Raw genomic sequence first — 17,244 nt, 5'->3', positions numbered from 1 at the left:
CTCCGCAGCCAATCTCGCTGTCTGGGGGGGAGTTCCCCTACAGCCAGTTGCTGTGGCCAGTCACTGCAGCTGCTTCCATGAGTGGCTGTGGCCGCTTCTGGGAGCAGCTGCAGTGATTGGCCGGCACTTGCAGGTTGGGCACCAGCACTTCCACCTGCCCCCCAGCCATCGCCTAAGCAGCAAGCACGGCCAATTAGGGAGTCCTATGGTTCAAAGTTCCTCTCTTCAAAATGAAGATTATTTTCTACCTAGGAAGATTTTTACCATCTTCGATTTGTCCTCAGCCTGAAGAACGGCACGTGTGCCTGAACGCCTGCAAAGAAAGTAATTTGTTTGCGACTGTTTTAGTAGATCTAATAAAAGGTATCATCTCTGAACCACGAGTTCTTGAGTTTTGCATTTATTTTTGTCTCAAACCAACACAACTACCAAATACATTCCTAAAATTAGTAAATTTTCTTTCCCCCAAATAAGACATGCACCTTGTTTTTTCGAAGGCAGAATGAAAACAAAAGGATTTTCCGGAGTTATGATGGCCTAGAGAAGAGACAGTCTAACCATCAGGTCACTCATCCTCCTTTTCCTTTTCAAGCAAAAGCTACAGTTTAACCTTTCCACAGCTGAACTGTCAGTAGCTCTTTGCTGCTTAGTCAAAAGTTGAAACTGTAGCTGCTGCTGGAAACTGAACTCTGGTCAGATCTAGGATTCTGAAAAGAGCTAAAAATCAATTTGAGGATCTGTAAAATAGAAAAAGAGAAATCATGAGTACCAAAGAGGCAGCAAAATTTCCAGAGAAAAGATAGCTTGATTATGGAGCATGAAGACCATTAAAAAAGAGAGAAGGTTGTTAATACCTGTGGAGTGAAGAACAATTGACAGGAATCAGGTAGATTATTATGAGCTATGAAATCAATTAACTTTCTTAGCACTGCTGAGAAACTTTAAGTGAAGTAGGAATGAAAGTGGGGTTCAACCACACCACTGTATTACTCCTCCTCCCCTAAGGTATGCCTATGCTGGACTCCACTCCTGCTTTCATGCAGCTGCTAGGAAGAAAAGAAATAACAGGTATTTTACAGCATCTCCATGCTTATATTCTGGGTAGAAAATCAGCTTCCCCAACTAAGACATGCACCCCAATTTTGGAAGGCTATTTTTGGCAGAAAATGTGATATGCAAGTAAATATGGTACTTGTCTTCTGGAAGTAAAACTCTCAGCTTTTAAACACTACTGTGTCAACAGAGCCAGAATAAGTAAGTTAGCAATAACCAAAGATAGAAAAAAAAATTTTAAGTATATTTGCCTAAAATTTTAACTGTATGCTCTTGTGTTAATTTTTTACACTAATATCACATTAGTTGAAAAGGTTTAGAAATAGAAACAATTATATGAATATCCCTCAAAATTAAGGAAGAATGTTATAAGGGACTTTTTATCTAAAATGCATCTTTCACAAGGGACAATTACCATCTTGGCTTCATTTTTTTCTGCATACTGATTTTGTAGTCAAATATCAATATCAAGCAATGTGCAATTCATGGACATTATCTAAGCAATGTTAAAAAAAGCTTGGGGCAGTTCCACATATTCATATTTGATTACTCATAAAAGATTGTATATGTGATCATATTCCTCACTCACAAAATGTGTTTGCATGTATGCATGTATGTATGTATAGCCTACTGTACTACACACACACAAAACACATTGACATTTTTAAAAGAGCTGTGTTAAACACATGCATTTGTCAAACCCAGGTATATCCAATTTCCAGGCAGCCAAGGGCACATGCCTCAGTCCTGGGGACTGCATGAGCTGCAGGCCACAGCCCCTAGGGCCATTTATGTCATAGGCAACCCCTGTACCACCCAAGCAGCCCAGATGTCCCCTCCCACTATGCATGCTGCATAGACAGCCCAAGGAAATCAGCAGCTGTGACAAAAGCAATAGTGGGGGGAGTAAGTGGTAGTCAAGTGAGAGACCATGGGCCACATGTTAACCCTTTGGGGTTTACACGCAGCCCATGGGCCACCAGTTGAACAACCCTCATCTAACCCACGTAGTAGTTTATTGCAACTCTGCCTCTATTGACATTAATGATAATCTATTTAACAGGATTAAAATTAGCCCAATGATAAAATACTTTGTAAAATCCTATCAGTAACTCCTAAAGTGCATGAAATTCTCAATTAAAAGGAAAAAAGTTACACAGGCTATTATGAATAATACTATTTAAAAAACCTGTCCAATGAGAAAACACTCTAACAAATAACGTGAATATTTTTCAAGTTAAAAAAGTGTGTTCAGAATAATATTTGTCAGAACTAGAGCTATGCAATTTCTAGCAGCCATGTTCAAACGTATCAGAACCAGTACCACTGTTCCCTCAGTTCTATTCATACTCACTACACCTCAAAGCAAAAGGAAATTTAATTATGAGAATTGTAATGAACTAACAATATTTGTCTGTTTAATATTAAACTGAGATGGAACCCTTATTCATACCATTACCAAGAATACAATAGCAGCAGAGGTAAAAGGTTAAAATCCAGCCTAGAAGAGGGGAGAAAGAGGTAGTTTTAATAAGGGTAGTTCAATAGGTAAGATGGGCCTAACTGATAATCTTACCTTAAGTGTTTGAACATACATTTATCATTCCTGTATCTATGTGATTTTGTATTATGAGAACAGCTTGAGTTCACATTATTTGGGAGACATAACAGTCTAACACTTGCCTCTCAGCATGTCCCATACTGAGTATAATTCAACAAATAATTAATCTGCTATGAAACATTGTAAGCATATCCAATTAATGTACACTGCAGGCATAATGAAAGCTGTTCTTGTTCACTCTAATTAAACAGTAAGGGGCAACATTTAAAGTCTAAACCAGTTTCTCTAATGGTGTAAATTCTCTGTTGGACTTCCATAAATTGATGCAAGTAATCCAGGAATGGATTTATCATGGAAGTTAAAAATAACTCTCTATTGTAAAGATATTTTAGAAAACTCACAATGTGGAGATAAAGCTACTCAGGGAAGGAGTGCGAAATGATCTTTAGCCACGCCATTGCCTGTTCTTCTTTACAATTTCAGAGGAGTATAAAAGATAAAAAGGGAACCGTCTCCTGATTGGCAATAAGCAAGTGATTGTCACCCAATAAGAAGTGTAAAATGTAAAAATTAGAGTTGACAAGTGTAGATCAGAGCTGTCCAAACTGGTGGCCTCTGGGCCATGGGCCCAGGCTCCTTGCCTGGCTGCCATTCCCCTATTGTTCCAGCTGTAACAATATCCAGAGACTCCAGGTTTCCCCTCTGTCCTCCAGTTTTCACTACTTGCCCCTGGCACCAGGGGCAGAGCCCTGAGGTGTAGCATGTCCTGGGGGACTGGGGGTAAGTCTGTAGTCTGGGGGACATGTGACTTGCCCCGGTATAGCACATGGGCATGTGACCTTCCTTGGTTCAGCTCATGAGGTATGCAGCCTAGAAGCTGAATAGTTTTGGAGTAGATCATAAATACCACAGAAAAGTAAGGCTGAAAGACACCTCAGGAGGCCATCCACTCCAACCCTCTGCTCAAAACAGGTTCCTCCCTATCCAAGCCATCCTAGTCAGGAGTTCATCTAACCTGTTATTTAACCCTTTGGCAACAGCCCTCATGCAAAACTACCAGGCACAATACCCAAAACATCAAGAACTTGCCACACATAAAGCAGAAGAATGAGGGCACTGTCAACGCCCTGTTACTGTAAAAGCAGAAAGCAGGAATACCTATGAAGCAAGCTGAGTGCTACCTATCATCATCTGGTAAGTGTTTGCTTAAATACAATTGATTTTATGAGAAGAAAATTATGTTGATACATGATCTGTAAGGTCCGTAACAACTACGACATTATGAATGTATAAATGACTGGAGGAAATTAAATGTAGAAAGATGGATCCTTTTCTTATATTATTTAGATTGAATGAACATTTTACTGCCCTCAGTTATAATATTTATGGTAAGTATCTTTAATCTGTCAATATCAAAAAATGGATTGAGACAGGTATTTAAAAACGTAGTGTAATTGCCTGTCTAGTTGCTCAGGAAAGTAGATTTTATATTGAGCAGCTAGCCATTTGGCATGGTTGGGTAACACGAACCTGGGATCAAAATTAGAGAAGTTTTACTTTAAAGTTAAATCATGATGCTGCTTCACAGACTGGGTCAAGAAATCCCCATCTTACACCTGTTACATACATAGTAGAGAATTTCTAGGCAAAGGTCCTTGGTTTTCTTGTTGCTTCTTTTACATCTCAATTATATTACACAATAGCTTGGTCACTGGAAAGACAAAGTAGGAAAATGTCATAGAGATTACTCCTAATTATTCCATCAGGATGCCCAGTTTGAACCCCCAGCCCCAACCTCCAAGAAGGGAGCAGACTTGAACACTGATCAAAGGATATCAAGGGATCTCCCAGGAGAGTCAACAGGAAACCAAAACTCCTGCAGGGAACCTTCTGCACCATCCCTACCCCCTGTCTGCCCTTGACCTAACTCTTTGGCTCTACCAGAACCTGACTTAAAGCTTCTCCAGACAGAAGCTGCCCTGGGGAGCCCCCATCATAGAGGCACGAGGCTGAATCAATGACCAGTTAATGCAATGAAGATAGATTTCAGCCACCTGAAGAAGGAGCCCTCAATACCCCTTCCAAATGTCAAAAAAAACCTTTAATTTGCGGACATAACTTGCACGCACTTTATACATGTATGGCAGGTTTGCACAAAAACTTTATATAATGTGTGTCATTAAACCATGAGGGAAACACCACTTTTTCTTTTAACAAAGTTATCTTTACAGAAATTATTGCTTCCTTAAAGTCCTTCTTTGAAAATCATTTGTATTATTACTATATAATAAGTACCTGTAATTTCACAGTATAACCATGACTAACTATTTTGCAAATATTACTAATATCATTTTGGTTTTTTACTCCACTGAGAAAACAAAAAAAAATATCACTATATAAAACCACCAAGATTGCAGTTTAGACTTAAGTGGTCTAATTAAAAGCAAGAAAGCAAATCAGTGTAAAGCAAAAAAATGATTTCTCTAACATATCCTTTATTACTGTTGGCAAAAGTAGAGTAAGGCTGTAGGATTACTGAAACTAATCATAAAATGTATCACAGTGATCTGGCATCACTTTTGGCAACTATGACACTAAATATAATGGGCAAACAATTTCTTTAAATTGAGATTCTCTCTCTATCCACAATAAATTTCCTTCTTAAAATTAGACCACTTGAGAGTTATGGCTTGTTTTTGAACAATGGTTTTGAACTAAACTAGATTTAGTTAGCAGCAATGCAACTCCCTTGTCTACACTATCAAAACTACTCTCAAAAGAACTATCATAGAAGTTTCACTAATCTACGTAAAATGGCTATGACAATACACAAACTGTATGTAGACCATACCTTGGATTGTTATTTCAAAATTTATTCTGTATTTTCCCAGTGAAACTAAATAACTTCCAACCTCTTGAAAAAAGACAATGAAGATATGTGGAACTTATTTATCTCTATACTATCAGTCATAGGCTAGGGGCAAAGAAGATCATTTTCACGGAAAGTCTCTTGCAGATCTGTAATTCACCAAATGCATAAGAAAAGCCCAGTGACCACAGATGAGAACAGTTTAGGAGAAAAGGCTGACAATATAATTCATCACAGCACAGTTCATTATGTTAACTATGCCTAACAGGACAGACACTACCACACTGCTGTCTATTTTCTCCAACAGCCATTAAATGCAAAAATACCTTTAAGGCAGAGGGGAGGAAACTAAGACCCTCCTCCCTTTTATGAGATGCCCATCTCAGTGAACCACACACCTTCACATGTCATCTTTCTGACCCCCACATGTTGCCTACCCTGGAAGCCAGCTTCAATGGAAGGAGTGAAAAGTGCTCTTAGTAATGCCCAGCCTATGATCTCGTAGCTTGCTTAAAAGTGGGTGATGAAGGTTCAGATCTGAATAAGCATGTCTTAGGACCTGGCTCGCCCGTTCCCTAAGCAATACCCTAATCACTAGACCAGTAGTGCTCACCCTTCTAGCGCTACAAGCCAGATCAATGGCATGAGGCTGGCCCAGCACTCCAGAATGAGGCTCTGTACCACCTCCACCCAACCCATCATCCTTCATTTGGTGCACAAGGCCATATTATCCAGCCTGTGGGACTCTCCATGAGTCCATAAATTGACGGCAAAGGAGCAGCAATTACTGCCACTTGTCCTCTGCCACCAAATGTTAAGACACTGGGGAGCCCTGCTGGTGAGATGGCTAGCTTCTGAAGGCCAGATCTGAACTAAAAGAAGGGCTCCCCTCCCCCAACATCACTAATTAGTGGCAGAACAAAACACAACATTTCCAGGACTTAGAGCAGAGTATACACAAATACCCTGACAGAACAGGACTGCAATAGAATGTAAGTGCCCTCAGAAGAGCAAGAAGAATTGCGCTGAGGGAAGGTAGGATCTAAAAAGTTGCTAAATAGCTAACATAACACTTAAAAAGCTAAAGTTTGCTGCAGAAGTGCTACATGCCCTCCACTAAGGAAGACCTGGGTTTGGGTCTCCATTTCCTCTAAAAATTCCAGAAAAGCATTTTTCCTAGATGAGTTGATTTCTTCAAATGGTCAGGCAGAAAAAAAAAAGGAAAAATCTCTGAGAGGGAAGTTCAACAGCTTCTGGGTCATATGGTATTGTTCCAGTGATGGGGCAGTGATACAAGAAATGATGCATTCATTGATAAGTAAAACAATGAAAAGACTTGAATTATGTCTACTGTACCAATTGGCTGTCCCTATATTTATTAGCCTACCGGTGTCATTACTTGAACACAGCTACACTACTTCCAGTATAGGAGGTGGCCTATCCAAACTTAATGATGCCGCTGCTAGACATGATAATGTTACTATATAAACCTGGCTTTAGTGGACTGAGCAAAGGAGATCCAAATTCCATTGCTAGCTCTGCCACTAGTCCGCAGAGTGACCTTGGGCTAATATCTCCATCATGCAACACCTGATTTTCGCCGGCTCTAAAAACTGCACCACCTTCGTAAATCCACTCTGAAATCTATTGGTTTCAGAAGAGCACTGTACGAGATTTCAAATGCTATACTGCTAACACAACAGGACTAGAGATTTTCTTCTTCACCATAAAGCGACCAAAATGCTGGCTTGCATCCATAGATGCTTCTCAAGCAAATCCCGGGACGTCATTCTCCCCTTGTACTTGGCCTTGGTGAGGCCACAGCTGGAGTACTGCATCCAGTTTTGGGTTCCACAATTCAAAAAGGATGTGGAGAAGCTCGAGAGAGTCCAGAGGAGAGCCACGCACATGATCAGAGGTCAGGAAAACAGATCTTATGATAATAGGCTGAGAGACATGGGACTCTTTAGCCTGGAAAAGCGTAGGCTCAGGGGTGATCTGATGGCCACCTATAAGTTTATCAGGGGTGACCACCAGGATCTGAGGGAACGTTTGTTCACTAGAGCAACCCAAAGGATGATGAGTTTAAACAGTCATAAACTACTATAAGACTGATTCAGGCTGAACATAAGGAAGAATTTCTTTACTGTCTGAGCCCCCAAGGTCTGGAACAGCCTGCCATCGGAGGTGGTTCAAGAACCTACACTGAACACCTGCAAGAGCTGGACTCAATGATCTTCCAAGGTCCCTTCCAGCCCTAATGTCTATGAAATCTATGAAATAATGCTAAACTTCTACGTTTCTTTTTTCACCTTGAACAATTTTAGCTAGCATTCCTGCAAGTGTACCTAGCTATAAGCCTTCATGTTTCAAAATATAAATCAACTGCTTGGAAGTCAAAAGAAACTTACTGGATAAGAATGCTCTTGTGCAAATGTCAACCCTGACACCTTTCAGAAAAGCATGTGGTATGTAACGCTGGCAGATGGGGAGCTGGACCAGTGATCTGATCCAGTAAGGCAAGTCCTGTGAATTGGTGTGAAGGATAGGAAAAAAAATCTTTGCTCTTCCAGATGGTGGATTAGGCAACACATTTATATTAATCTCCTCAGTATAGCTCAGGAGCAGAATCATAACAAGAACCCTACAATGGGCTACTAACAAAGGATGAAGATGTAGTGATTGGATATCTTATGGAGAAATTGCTCCCGGACTTCACTAGTCTCTCATATACACATGCATAGTATTCTTCTAGATAGTCAATAAGTTAATATGTTCCAAGCTTGAAAGCAATCTTCTATGTTGTACCAACTCTGTCACACATACCCACTCCTTTTCCAACCCAAGGTGGGGGGGAGGAGGAAATCAATCAATCAATATTTTACTGCCCTCCTTATCCATCTCAAGTGACAAGTTTAGTAACCAGCATTCTCTGCATTTTCTTGGAATTACTTACATGCCCATTAACAATTAAGATGATATTTGCCTGCAGGTGGCCAGATATTAGGAAAGAATGAAGGCAGCATTTGATTTATTCTGTAATGTACCTTTACTTACCTGGTCCAACAGCACATCCCTTGTAATACAACTGATGAGGAAAATGTGAAAAACAAAAAGCTCCCTCATGAACAAAGCCAAAAATCAAATTATGTATCCATGCAGAAACAGCTCATATCTTCAATACTTCCCCCTATTGTGCTTTTATTCTAGGAATAATTTTATAGGTGTCCCTGGCTAAGCACTGAGGGAAAGTAAAGTGATATGTTTCAGTAATTTAATTCTTCTTCTAACCGAGCATGTAGTCATAAAAGGGTACAAAAGAAAACAGAACAAATAAAAGAATGCCCCACTCTTGTAACACTGTATGTGCTAGGATCCTATGGTACAGTAACCCTAATCTATGTTCTGGTTCAGTTACCATTAACACTGCCACACTGAAAACAGGATTAATAGCAAAATGGATAGAGCTAAAACCTTTGCACTTGACCTGATACAAGAAGACACACTTTTCAAAAGAAGCACTTATGAGGTTAGAAGTTTAAGTATTACAAGTCATGTCCATGTTCTCATGTATAGTCCCAGTTTCTTAAGAAGGGGAGGTAAGCAGTAGATCTGAAATCTGTGCACTCAAAAAGAGTCAATCCTTCCAACCACTGCTTTAGCAAAACAAACACAAGCTATCATGGGAATACAGGCACTAATTTCATTGCTTATTCAGAACCCACTGATGGTCGGCTTGCCCAGAGAATGTCAACTGCAGTGGTTCTTGTTCAAACATGGGCTAAGGAAAAACATTCCAAAACAAGCTAAATTGTTACATACAGCAAGCAGGGTAAAAACAGTCTGCAACAGATTAAGATTTTTTTTTTTAATTTGATAACTGAATATAAGTTTATAATGTATTTCTAAAGAAGCACAGTGAACTAATTATGTTTGTATTGTGGGGGGGGAAGAGTCGAAAGCATTTAAGATGCTATAAAGATGCAACCAATAATATGAAATCCTAGCTTCCAACCCCTGCTTTTAATATTCTCTCTAGAAAAAACATTTGCTTTTGATTTCAGGAGTGGTTTGTGATCAACAATTTAAAGATGGTTTAAAATTTCAATGGTTTCTTTCTTCGTGCCCCAATGTTCTTATTAAGCATTTTTACAATGTGTGAACCTACTGCAACCATAGGGTCCTGCAAGACCTCTCTCACCCAAGCACCCCTAGCCCCCATGAATAGTGTTAATGTTTCAATTGAACTATTTGAAATGAAAGCTGCAAGAGTTTGGCTGAAATTCTCACTGAGCTAATTCTCAGAATACCAGACTATCAAGAAAAAAATATTACACATTACTCATTTGGCTTGTTTGTGTTATTTTTTCCTTTATTTTACTATCCAGGTTTGCAAATAACAATAATTAGTAGATTCCTACTAACTGTCAGCTACATAATTTGAACCAATGATTCAGATTATGTATAAAATACAATACCCTTCAGATTTGTTATTGTTCTTTCTAGTGTTGTATACTATGTATTTTGCTAGCTACTGCAACAATACCAGCTTCCTCAAGCAAACTGACAAATCTTTTCTGAGTTAAAAGCAGCTGCTTAAATTACTGGCCTCAAATAAACAACCATTTTTTACTCTCTTAACAACTACCAAATCTAGAAGAATTTGTTCATACCTTCTTAATAGTCATACCAAAAATTTTAAATTAAACAAATAATATATTAATTGAAACAAAAATACCTTGTGCCAAATGACAATATTTTATATACCACATTCAGTGCAACCCTTCACAAAATCAGAGCATTTCTAATGACTCGGCTATTGTAGAACATGCTTTTAAGTGGAAACATGGGGGGAGGAATCCCTGGGCTGTAAAAAATTGTGCAAAACTGAGGTAATGTGCTCAGTTGGTGAGAGAAATGGTTGAACCATTATGCACTTCCGGCATCCCCTACAATACAGTGCTGGTTCTAGACTTCCAGTGAGCAAAAATGACTCACAAGAAAAAGTTGAAGGGACACTCAAAACTACAGTAAAAAAAAAAAACCAAAGTCCCACCTTCACTAATCACAATAAGTTTCCACCCAAAAGTGAAGGTCATCAGTGTATGCCTTACCTATGTGACTGATTTACATTCAAATGCAACCTTTATAAAAAAAGCAAGCCTAATGTAGTAACTAATATTCAAAAGCCTGTCTTCTCATGCTTCACTCTTAAACCTAGTCACAGGGAGAACATTTTAAAACCAGTTAGTCGAGGGTTTATAGGAAGTGGCATTCTGCAAAAACTTAGCAACTCATAGCCATTTAAAAAAAAATAGCAATATTGTGTTACTATCTTTAATACCTTCTAATATCTTTCAGTAAAAAAGAATAACAGTAGCCTGAGACCTATCTGAGAGATCAAACAGTTAACACCACAAGCCAATGAAGCACAAAGAGGGTCAATTCTCTGGCTCTGTCTGAACTATTCAGACATCAGTACACTACTAGCCGCTTCTCAGACCAGTAGTGACGTGACAACTTCAGAGAAGGCAACTCAGCCACAGCTCGGATAAGAGTGGAAAGTCTTTTTTTTTTTTTTAAATGAAGAGAGTATAGCTAAAATGAGATGTCAAAAGACCTGAAAAGGCCTTTTGAGATTGAAATCTTTGTGTCTACTTGTTTGTTTAGCACTATGTTGAAGGTAGCCTAAAAAAAAAAAAAAAAAAAAAAATAAGCCCATCCCTAAAAATCAAAAAGAAGACTGCTGCAAACAAGAAATATTGCTGATGCTGCTCTATGCATAGATTAAAAAAAAAATAATTTGTTGCACAATGATGTAAAAGTCTCTTTGGCAAAATAATGCAGTGAGAAATAAGCTATTGCAGCTTTGACTGAAAATGAACACTGATATCTGTGAAATCAGAATGACCAGTTAATGTGACAAGTACAATTAATTTAGAGAAATGGTTAATTTAGAAATGAAAGAGTAAATATTTATTTAGTAAAGTATTTTACCTCTGCTCGTTGTGTTCGGGGCAAAACAGCCGATTTCTCAATGGCATAAACATCCACCAGGTACAGACGTGCTCCTTGCTCCCTGTCCAAAATAGCAGCAGTTTGGATTACACCAGTATGGCGCCCAATGGTAAATAGACGTCCAAGACTTTTGTCTTCACAACGCACTGACACAATGTAATATTCCACTTGGGCTTCAGAGCCCCTTGGACTGGCTGCTTCTATTGCTATTACGTTTGTCCCAATTGGTTCACCTTCTTTTAAAATAGTAATATATTTTGGCTGTGTGAAAACAGGTCCATCAACTCCTTGCAGAATAACAGTCATCTCAGTGGTTGATTTTCTTCTTTCAGGACCAAGGTCTGTAGCTGCAACTATGAGGTTGTATATGAGCTGAGAAGGTACCAAAGCTGAGGCCACTCTTAAGTCTCCACTGTAACGATCCACAATAAAGGTTTCAGTATCCCCATTAATTATTTCATACTCAACTTCCCCATTTTCTCCTTCATCAGGATCTGCAGCAATAATTGTAGTTAGGACTGAACCAATCACAACTGAAGGGTCTGCTGCAAGAGCATTTTGCGATATGAATACAGGAACATTATCATTTTGATCTGTAACTAAAATAGTCACATTTTTCAAAGCAAATCGTCTAGATTCCACAGGAACAGCCTGATCAGTGGCTTTGACAGTTAACTCAAAGAGATTAGCAAATTCGCGATCTATTTCAGCATTAGTAAATATCATTCCTCTGATTTCATCTATACGAAAATGGTTACCTCTTGGCATTTGTTGAATGATTGCATACATTAACTGCCCATTAATATCTGCATCTGGATCCCGAGCAGTCACAGAAATAACAGAACTACCAACAGGAATGTTCTCAACAATAGATTTAAAAATGTCCCCAGGAGGAAAATTAGGAGGATTGTCATTAAAATCCCTAACCTGTATTACCACTGACATTGTTGAAGACCGAGGAGGCCTGCCTTGGTCCTTTGCCGTAATGTTTAGTTTAAACAGAGATTGTGTTTCAAAGTCCAACTTTTTTGCCAGAAAAATACTGCCAGTATTGGGACTGATGCTAAAGGTTCCATGGTTATTAGTCCCTGTAATGGTATAATGGAGGTCCGCATTGTCGCCTGAATCAGAATCAGTAGCAGTGACAGAAGATACAAGTTCACCAATTCTCATGTTTTCCAAGACATCCACAAACAAAGTAGACTTAGGGAAGGAAGGACTGTTGTCATTTTCATCTAGTACATCAATGCTTAATGTACAAGTTGAACTGAGGGAAACTGTCCCAGAATCTACTGCTTGGATGATAAGCGAATAAGATGCAGTAGCTTCATGGTCCAGTTTGCCTACTAATGTTACCTGTCCTGTGACACTATCTATTGCAAACTGGTTTTCTTCACTTCCTTTAATTACAGAATAGTGAATCAAGCCATTATTACCTTCATCAACATCTGAGGCAGAAACTCTTAAAACTTGTGTTAGATTTGCTGCTAATTCAGATATAGTAGCTTGGTAGAGGTCTTTTAAAAATTTGGGTGCGTTATCATTGATATCTTTCATATAAATTTGCACAGTTGCCTGATCCTTTAGAGGTTTTGGCAACCCCTGGTCTGTTGCTATAACTGTAAGACTAAATACTGCTGCTCCCCTTTGCCTCATAAGAGATTCCCTGTCAAACTGATGAGTACTTGTTATTTCCCCAGTTACTGTGTTCAACTCAAAATCTGGCTGCATATTTTCAAAGGAATACCTGACTTCACCATTTGGTCCAAAATCTTTATCAACAGCATTTATTTTACCCACAAATGAACCACCACTCTGTTCTTCTTCAAAATAAAACACATAATTGGTACTGTTAAACAATGGTCTATTATCGTTTACATCCTCTAAAATTATTGTAACATTCACAGTAGCACTAAGTGGTTCTACTGCTCTATCTGAAGCGACAACCAGTAGAATATATCTTTCCTGAAGCTCACGGTCCAGTTCACTCTTTATATACAGCTGGCCATCTGGGAATATGCCAAAGGCATCCCCGGTATTTCCTTCAGTTATAGTATAAGCTATTTCTCCATTTGCTCCTGAATCCTTGTCAGAAGCTTGTACTTTAAAGAATCTGGAATTCACGGGTTCTGACTCCAAAATAGTGACTTCATAGGAAAGCTGATCAAATACAGGTGAGTTATCATTTACATCATGGACAGAAACAGCTAGAATAAAACTGGAGGAGAGCTGTGGAACTCCCATATCCAAGGCCAAAATTTCTACCTGATAAGACCCAGCAGTTATGTCAAGTGGCCCTTCTAAACTTATGTTGCCATTTTGTTCATTAATTGAAAAAAGGCCCTTTGGATTCTGCTTAAGACTATAAAGGACCATGCCATTGACACCTTCATCAGGGTCAACAGCTTTGGCTTGAAATATGGTATGCCCAGCTTTCCAGTTCTCAACCACATTTACACTTTCCACTGCATGAATAAAATGAGGGGAATTGTCATTTAAATCTTTGACAGTTATATTGACCATAGTGTCTCCAGTTATTGCCCCCCCACTAGCCACCACTTTTAGCTGGTAAATCGCTTGCTCTTCCCTATCGATGATACTGGCTGTGGTGATCTGGCCCGTCACTTTGTTAATGGCAAACATGCCCCTTTGATCACCTGTTGTAATAAGGTAGGTGATGTTGGTGTTGAGGTCCATTGTAGAAGCATAAACAGTGCCAACATGATAGCCCAGAGCAACATTTTCAAAGACAACAAAGCTGTATACATCCTGGCTGAAAACTGGGGGGTTGTCCTGAGTGTCCAAGACAGTGATGGTGACTATGGCCTGATTCTGGGAGTGGAGATGTCCACCATCAGTGGCCATTATTTGCAACTGGTAGGCAGTCTTCTCTTCCCTGTCAAGGGCAATTTTTGTAGTGATGACCCCTGTCTGGCTATGGATCTGAAACCTGGAGGTGTCTCCAGCTGAGATGCTATACTTGACTGTCCCATTGAGTCCCATGTCTGGGTCGGTAGCAGACACAGTGGTAAGATAGCTGCCTGCAGGCTCATTCTCCTGAATATGGGCAAAATACTGAACTGGGTAAAACACAGGGCTGTTGTCATTCACATCCAGCACGCTCACGTTGACCCGGGCTACTGAGGAAAGGGGAGGAGAACCTAAATCAGTGGCCAGAACCTGAAGGGAGTAGTAGCTCTGTTCTTCTCTGTCTAACTGTGTGATGGTACTGAGCTTGCCTGACACAGGATCCAGGCGGAAGACCCTGCGAGGGGCTATCAAGGGGCCGACTGCTGCCACAGTTGGCTCAGCTTCCTGCAAGGAGAAGCGCACAGTCCCATTGTCCCCCAAATCCCCATCAGTGGCACTCAAGACCAGCAACTCAGTGCCTGAGGGGGAGTTCTCAGCCAGGGACACCTGGTAACCTTCTGGTTGGCTGAAGCGGGGTCTGTTGTCATTGACATCCAGGATGGTCACCATCAGCTGAGCATAGGAAAATTTGGGCTGTACTCCTTGGTCACGAGCACTGATGTTCAGCACCACCTCTGAGGCCCTCTCTCGGTCCAGCCCACCAGAGGCCAATATGCCATTACTAGGGCCAGTAATGCCAGTGTCAGTGCCCGCAGTGGTGACCAGGCCACTGTGCTCACTGATGCGGAACCAGCCCAGATCATTCCCAGAGACAATGCTGTATTTGAGGTTAGCATTGAGACCAGAGTCACGGTCAGTGGCACTAAGACCCCGCACATAGCTGCCCAGTGGTACCTCCTCACTGATATTGACCTGGTAAACAGACTGCCCAAAAACAGGCGGGTGATCATTGATGTCATTCACAAATATCACCAGGCTGGCCACTGAAGAGCGGCTCACTGGGGCAGGAACTGCCCCGTCCGGAGACAGGGAGGGACTAGAGGACCCCGGTGATGGTGGGGGAGCCCCAAAGTTATCAGCCACAGCCACGGTGAGATTGTAGGCAGGGATACGCTCCCGGTCCAGTGCAGCTGCTACTTTGATGAGACTGAGGTTAGGCACCTTACTGCTCTGCACCTCAAAGTGACGCTGCTCATTTCCTGCCAGGATGGACACCGAGATGTTCCCATTGGCAGCAGGCGAATCAGCATCACTCACAGTTAAAAGTGCCACAACTGTGCCAGGAGCGGCATTCTCATCCACCGATGCAAAGCGGGAGGTGGCAGGGAAGTAGCGGAATTTCACCCGCGGCTCATTGTCGTTCACATCAATCAGGTGGATGAGGGCCTCAGCTCGGCCGCTCAGCGCTGGCACTCCCCGGTCCGTGGCCTGCACGGTCAGCGAGTATTGCCGCCGTAGCTCATAATCCAATGGCTCCCGGATGCGAATCACCCCGCTCTCGGGGTCCACCTCAAACGGGATATTCCCAGCCCCTTCCCCACCACCACCCTCTGCCCCCTCCAGGCAGTATCGGATGTCAGCATTGGTGCCTTCATCAGCATCAGCTGCTGCCACCTGAAGGATACTGGCCCCAACTGGGGCATCCTCAGGCACCCGGGCTTGGTAGAGCGCTTGGCTGAAGACGGGCGGGTTGTCATTGATGTCCTGCACGGTGACGTTTACCTGCAGGTATCCACGCCGCCGTGGCTCTCCCTTGTCCTCTACCTGCACCAGGAGCTGGTAGGTAGGGGTGGCCTCTCGGTCTAGCCCGCCCCGGGAGACCAGATGCAAGAAGGCTCCTTCCCCGCTGGGATTGAGGGTGATGTTGAGCCGGAAACGCCCTTCCTCATTGCCCCCCACGATGCGGTAGGAGCTGTGGTCCACACCATTAGTGCCACTGTCCGCATCAGTGGCTGTGTCCAGAATAAGCTGGCGGCCGCTGCCCGTGTCCTCTTTGAAGGTCACCACAATGGAGGGATCCGGAAAAACAGGCGCGTTGTCGTTCAGGTCCAGCACCAGGACCCGCACCTCGCTGGGGTATGTGGGCTGGCTGGACAGCACCACCAGGTCCATCACGTCACTGGTGAGGCTCTCTCGGTCGATGGTGGCCCGGGTGTGCAGGGCTCCAGAGGTGGCGTTGATGGAGAAAAGGGCATGGTGCTCGCTGAGGCGGTAGGTGAAACCCGGGCGGGTGGCGACGGTGCCCACCCAGGCGCCGGCGGGCTGCTCCTCCAACACCTGGAAGACCTGGCGGGGCTCGGCGCGGACGGGCGGCGGCAGCGGCAGGACCAGGGCGCACAGGAGCAGCCAGGCTGGGGACGCCGGCCAGCCCATGGCGCTTGGGCAGGCGGCTTGGCGCGGGGGGGTGGCGATCCAGCTCAGGACGGCGGCGAAGGGGAGATCCGCCTGAGCCCAGGCATCCAGCGGCGACGGCGGCGGGCTGCAGCTGCCCGCATCCCCCGCGCCCCCGGCTCGGGCAGCCCGGGCGGGGGTACTCACGCGGCGCCGAGAGAGACGCGGAGGGCTGCAGGGCAGCCTCCAAGGCAGGGTCCCGGCTCCGGCGGCGCTGGCGGAGCGGCGTCCCGGCGCCTCAGCGCTCGCCGCCCATTTGTACATCCCCGGCGGGGACCCCGGGGCAGGGCGCCATCCCCGCCGCTCGCCGCCGCGCCCCGGCTTTGTAATCCACGCGCGCGCCGCAGCCGCAGCCGCCGCCTCCCGCTGCCGCTCCTGCTGCCGCTGCTCGGAGCCCGGCGCAAACTTTGTTGGCGACTCATGGATCCCCCCGCTCTTCACCCCGACCCCGCCCGCGCGCTCACACCAGCGCCATGGAGCC

The 17,244-nt window shown here is 42.9% G+C and overlaps 1 protein-coding gene across 1 annotated transcript in view; it reads right to left on the bottom strand.

Moving 5' to 3' along the window:
• The window catches only part of FAT4 (FAT atypical cadherin 4), a 236,424-nt gene extending 219,330 nt beyond the window's left edge, over positions 1-17,094 (bottom strand). Inside the window, exon 1 of the mRNA XM_019534025.1 lies at positions 11,481-17,094. Coding sequence (XP_019389570.1) covers positions 11,481-17,027 — 5,547 coding nt within the window. The 5' untranslated portion in view covers positions 17,028-17,094. The remainder of the gene's footprint in view (positions 1-11,480) is intronic.
• Positions 17,095-17,244: the final 150 nt, after the last annotated feature.

The sequence above is a fragment of the Crocodylus porosus genome, unplaced genomic scaffold, assembly GCF_001723895.1.
Source record: "Crocodylus porosus isolate Cpor-Errol unplaced genomic scaffold, CroPor_comp1, whole genome shotgun sequence".
NCBI lineage: Eukaryota > Metazoa > Chordata > Crocodylia > Crocodylidae > Crocodylus > Crocodylus porosus.
This window is presented reverse-complemented; position numbering and strand designations above follow the sequence as displayed.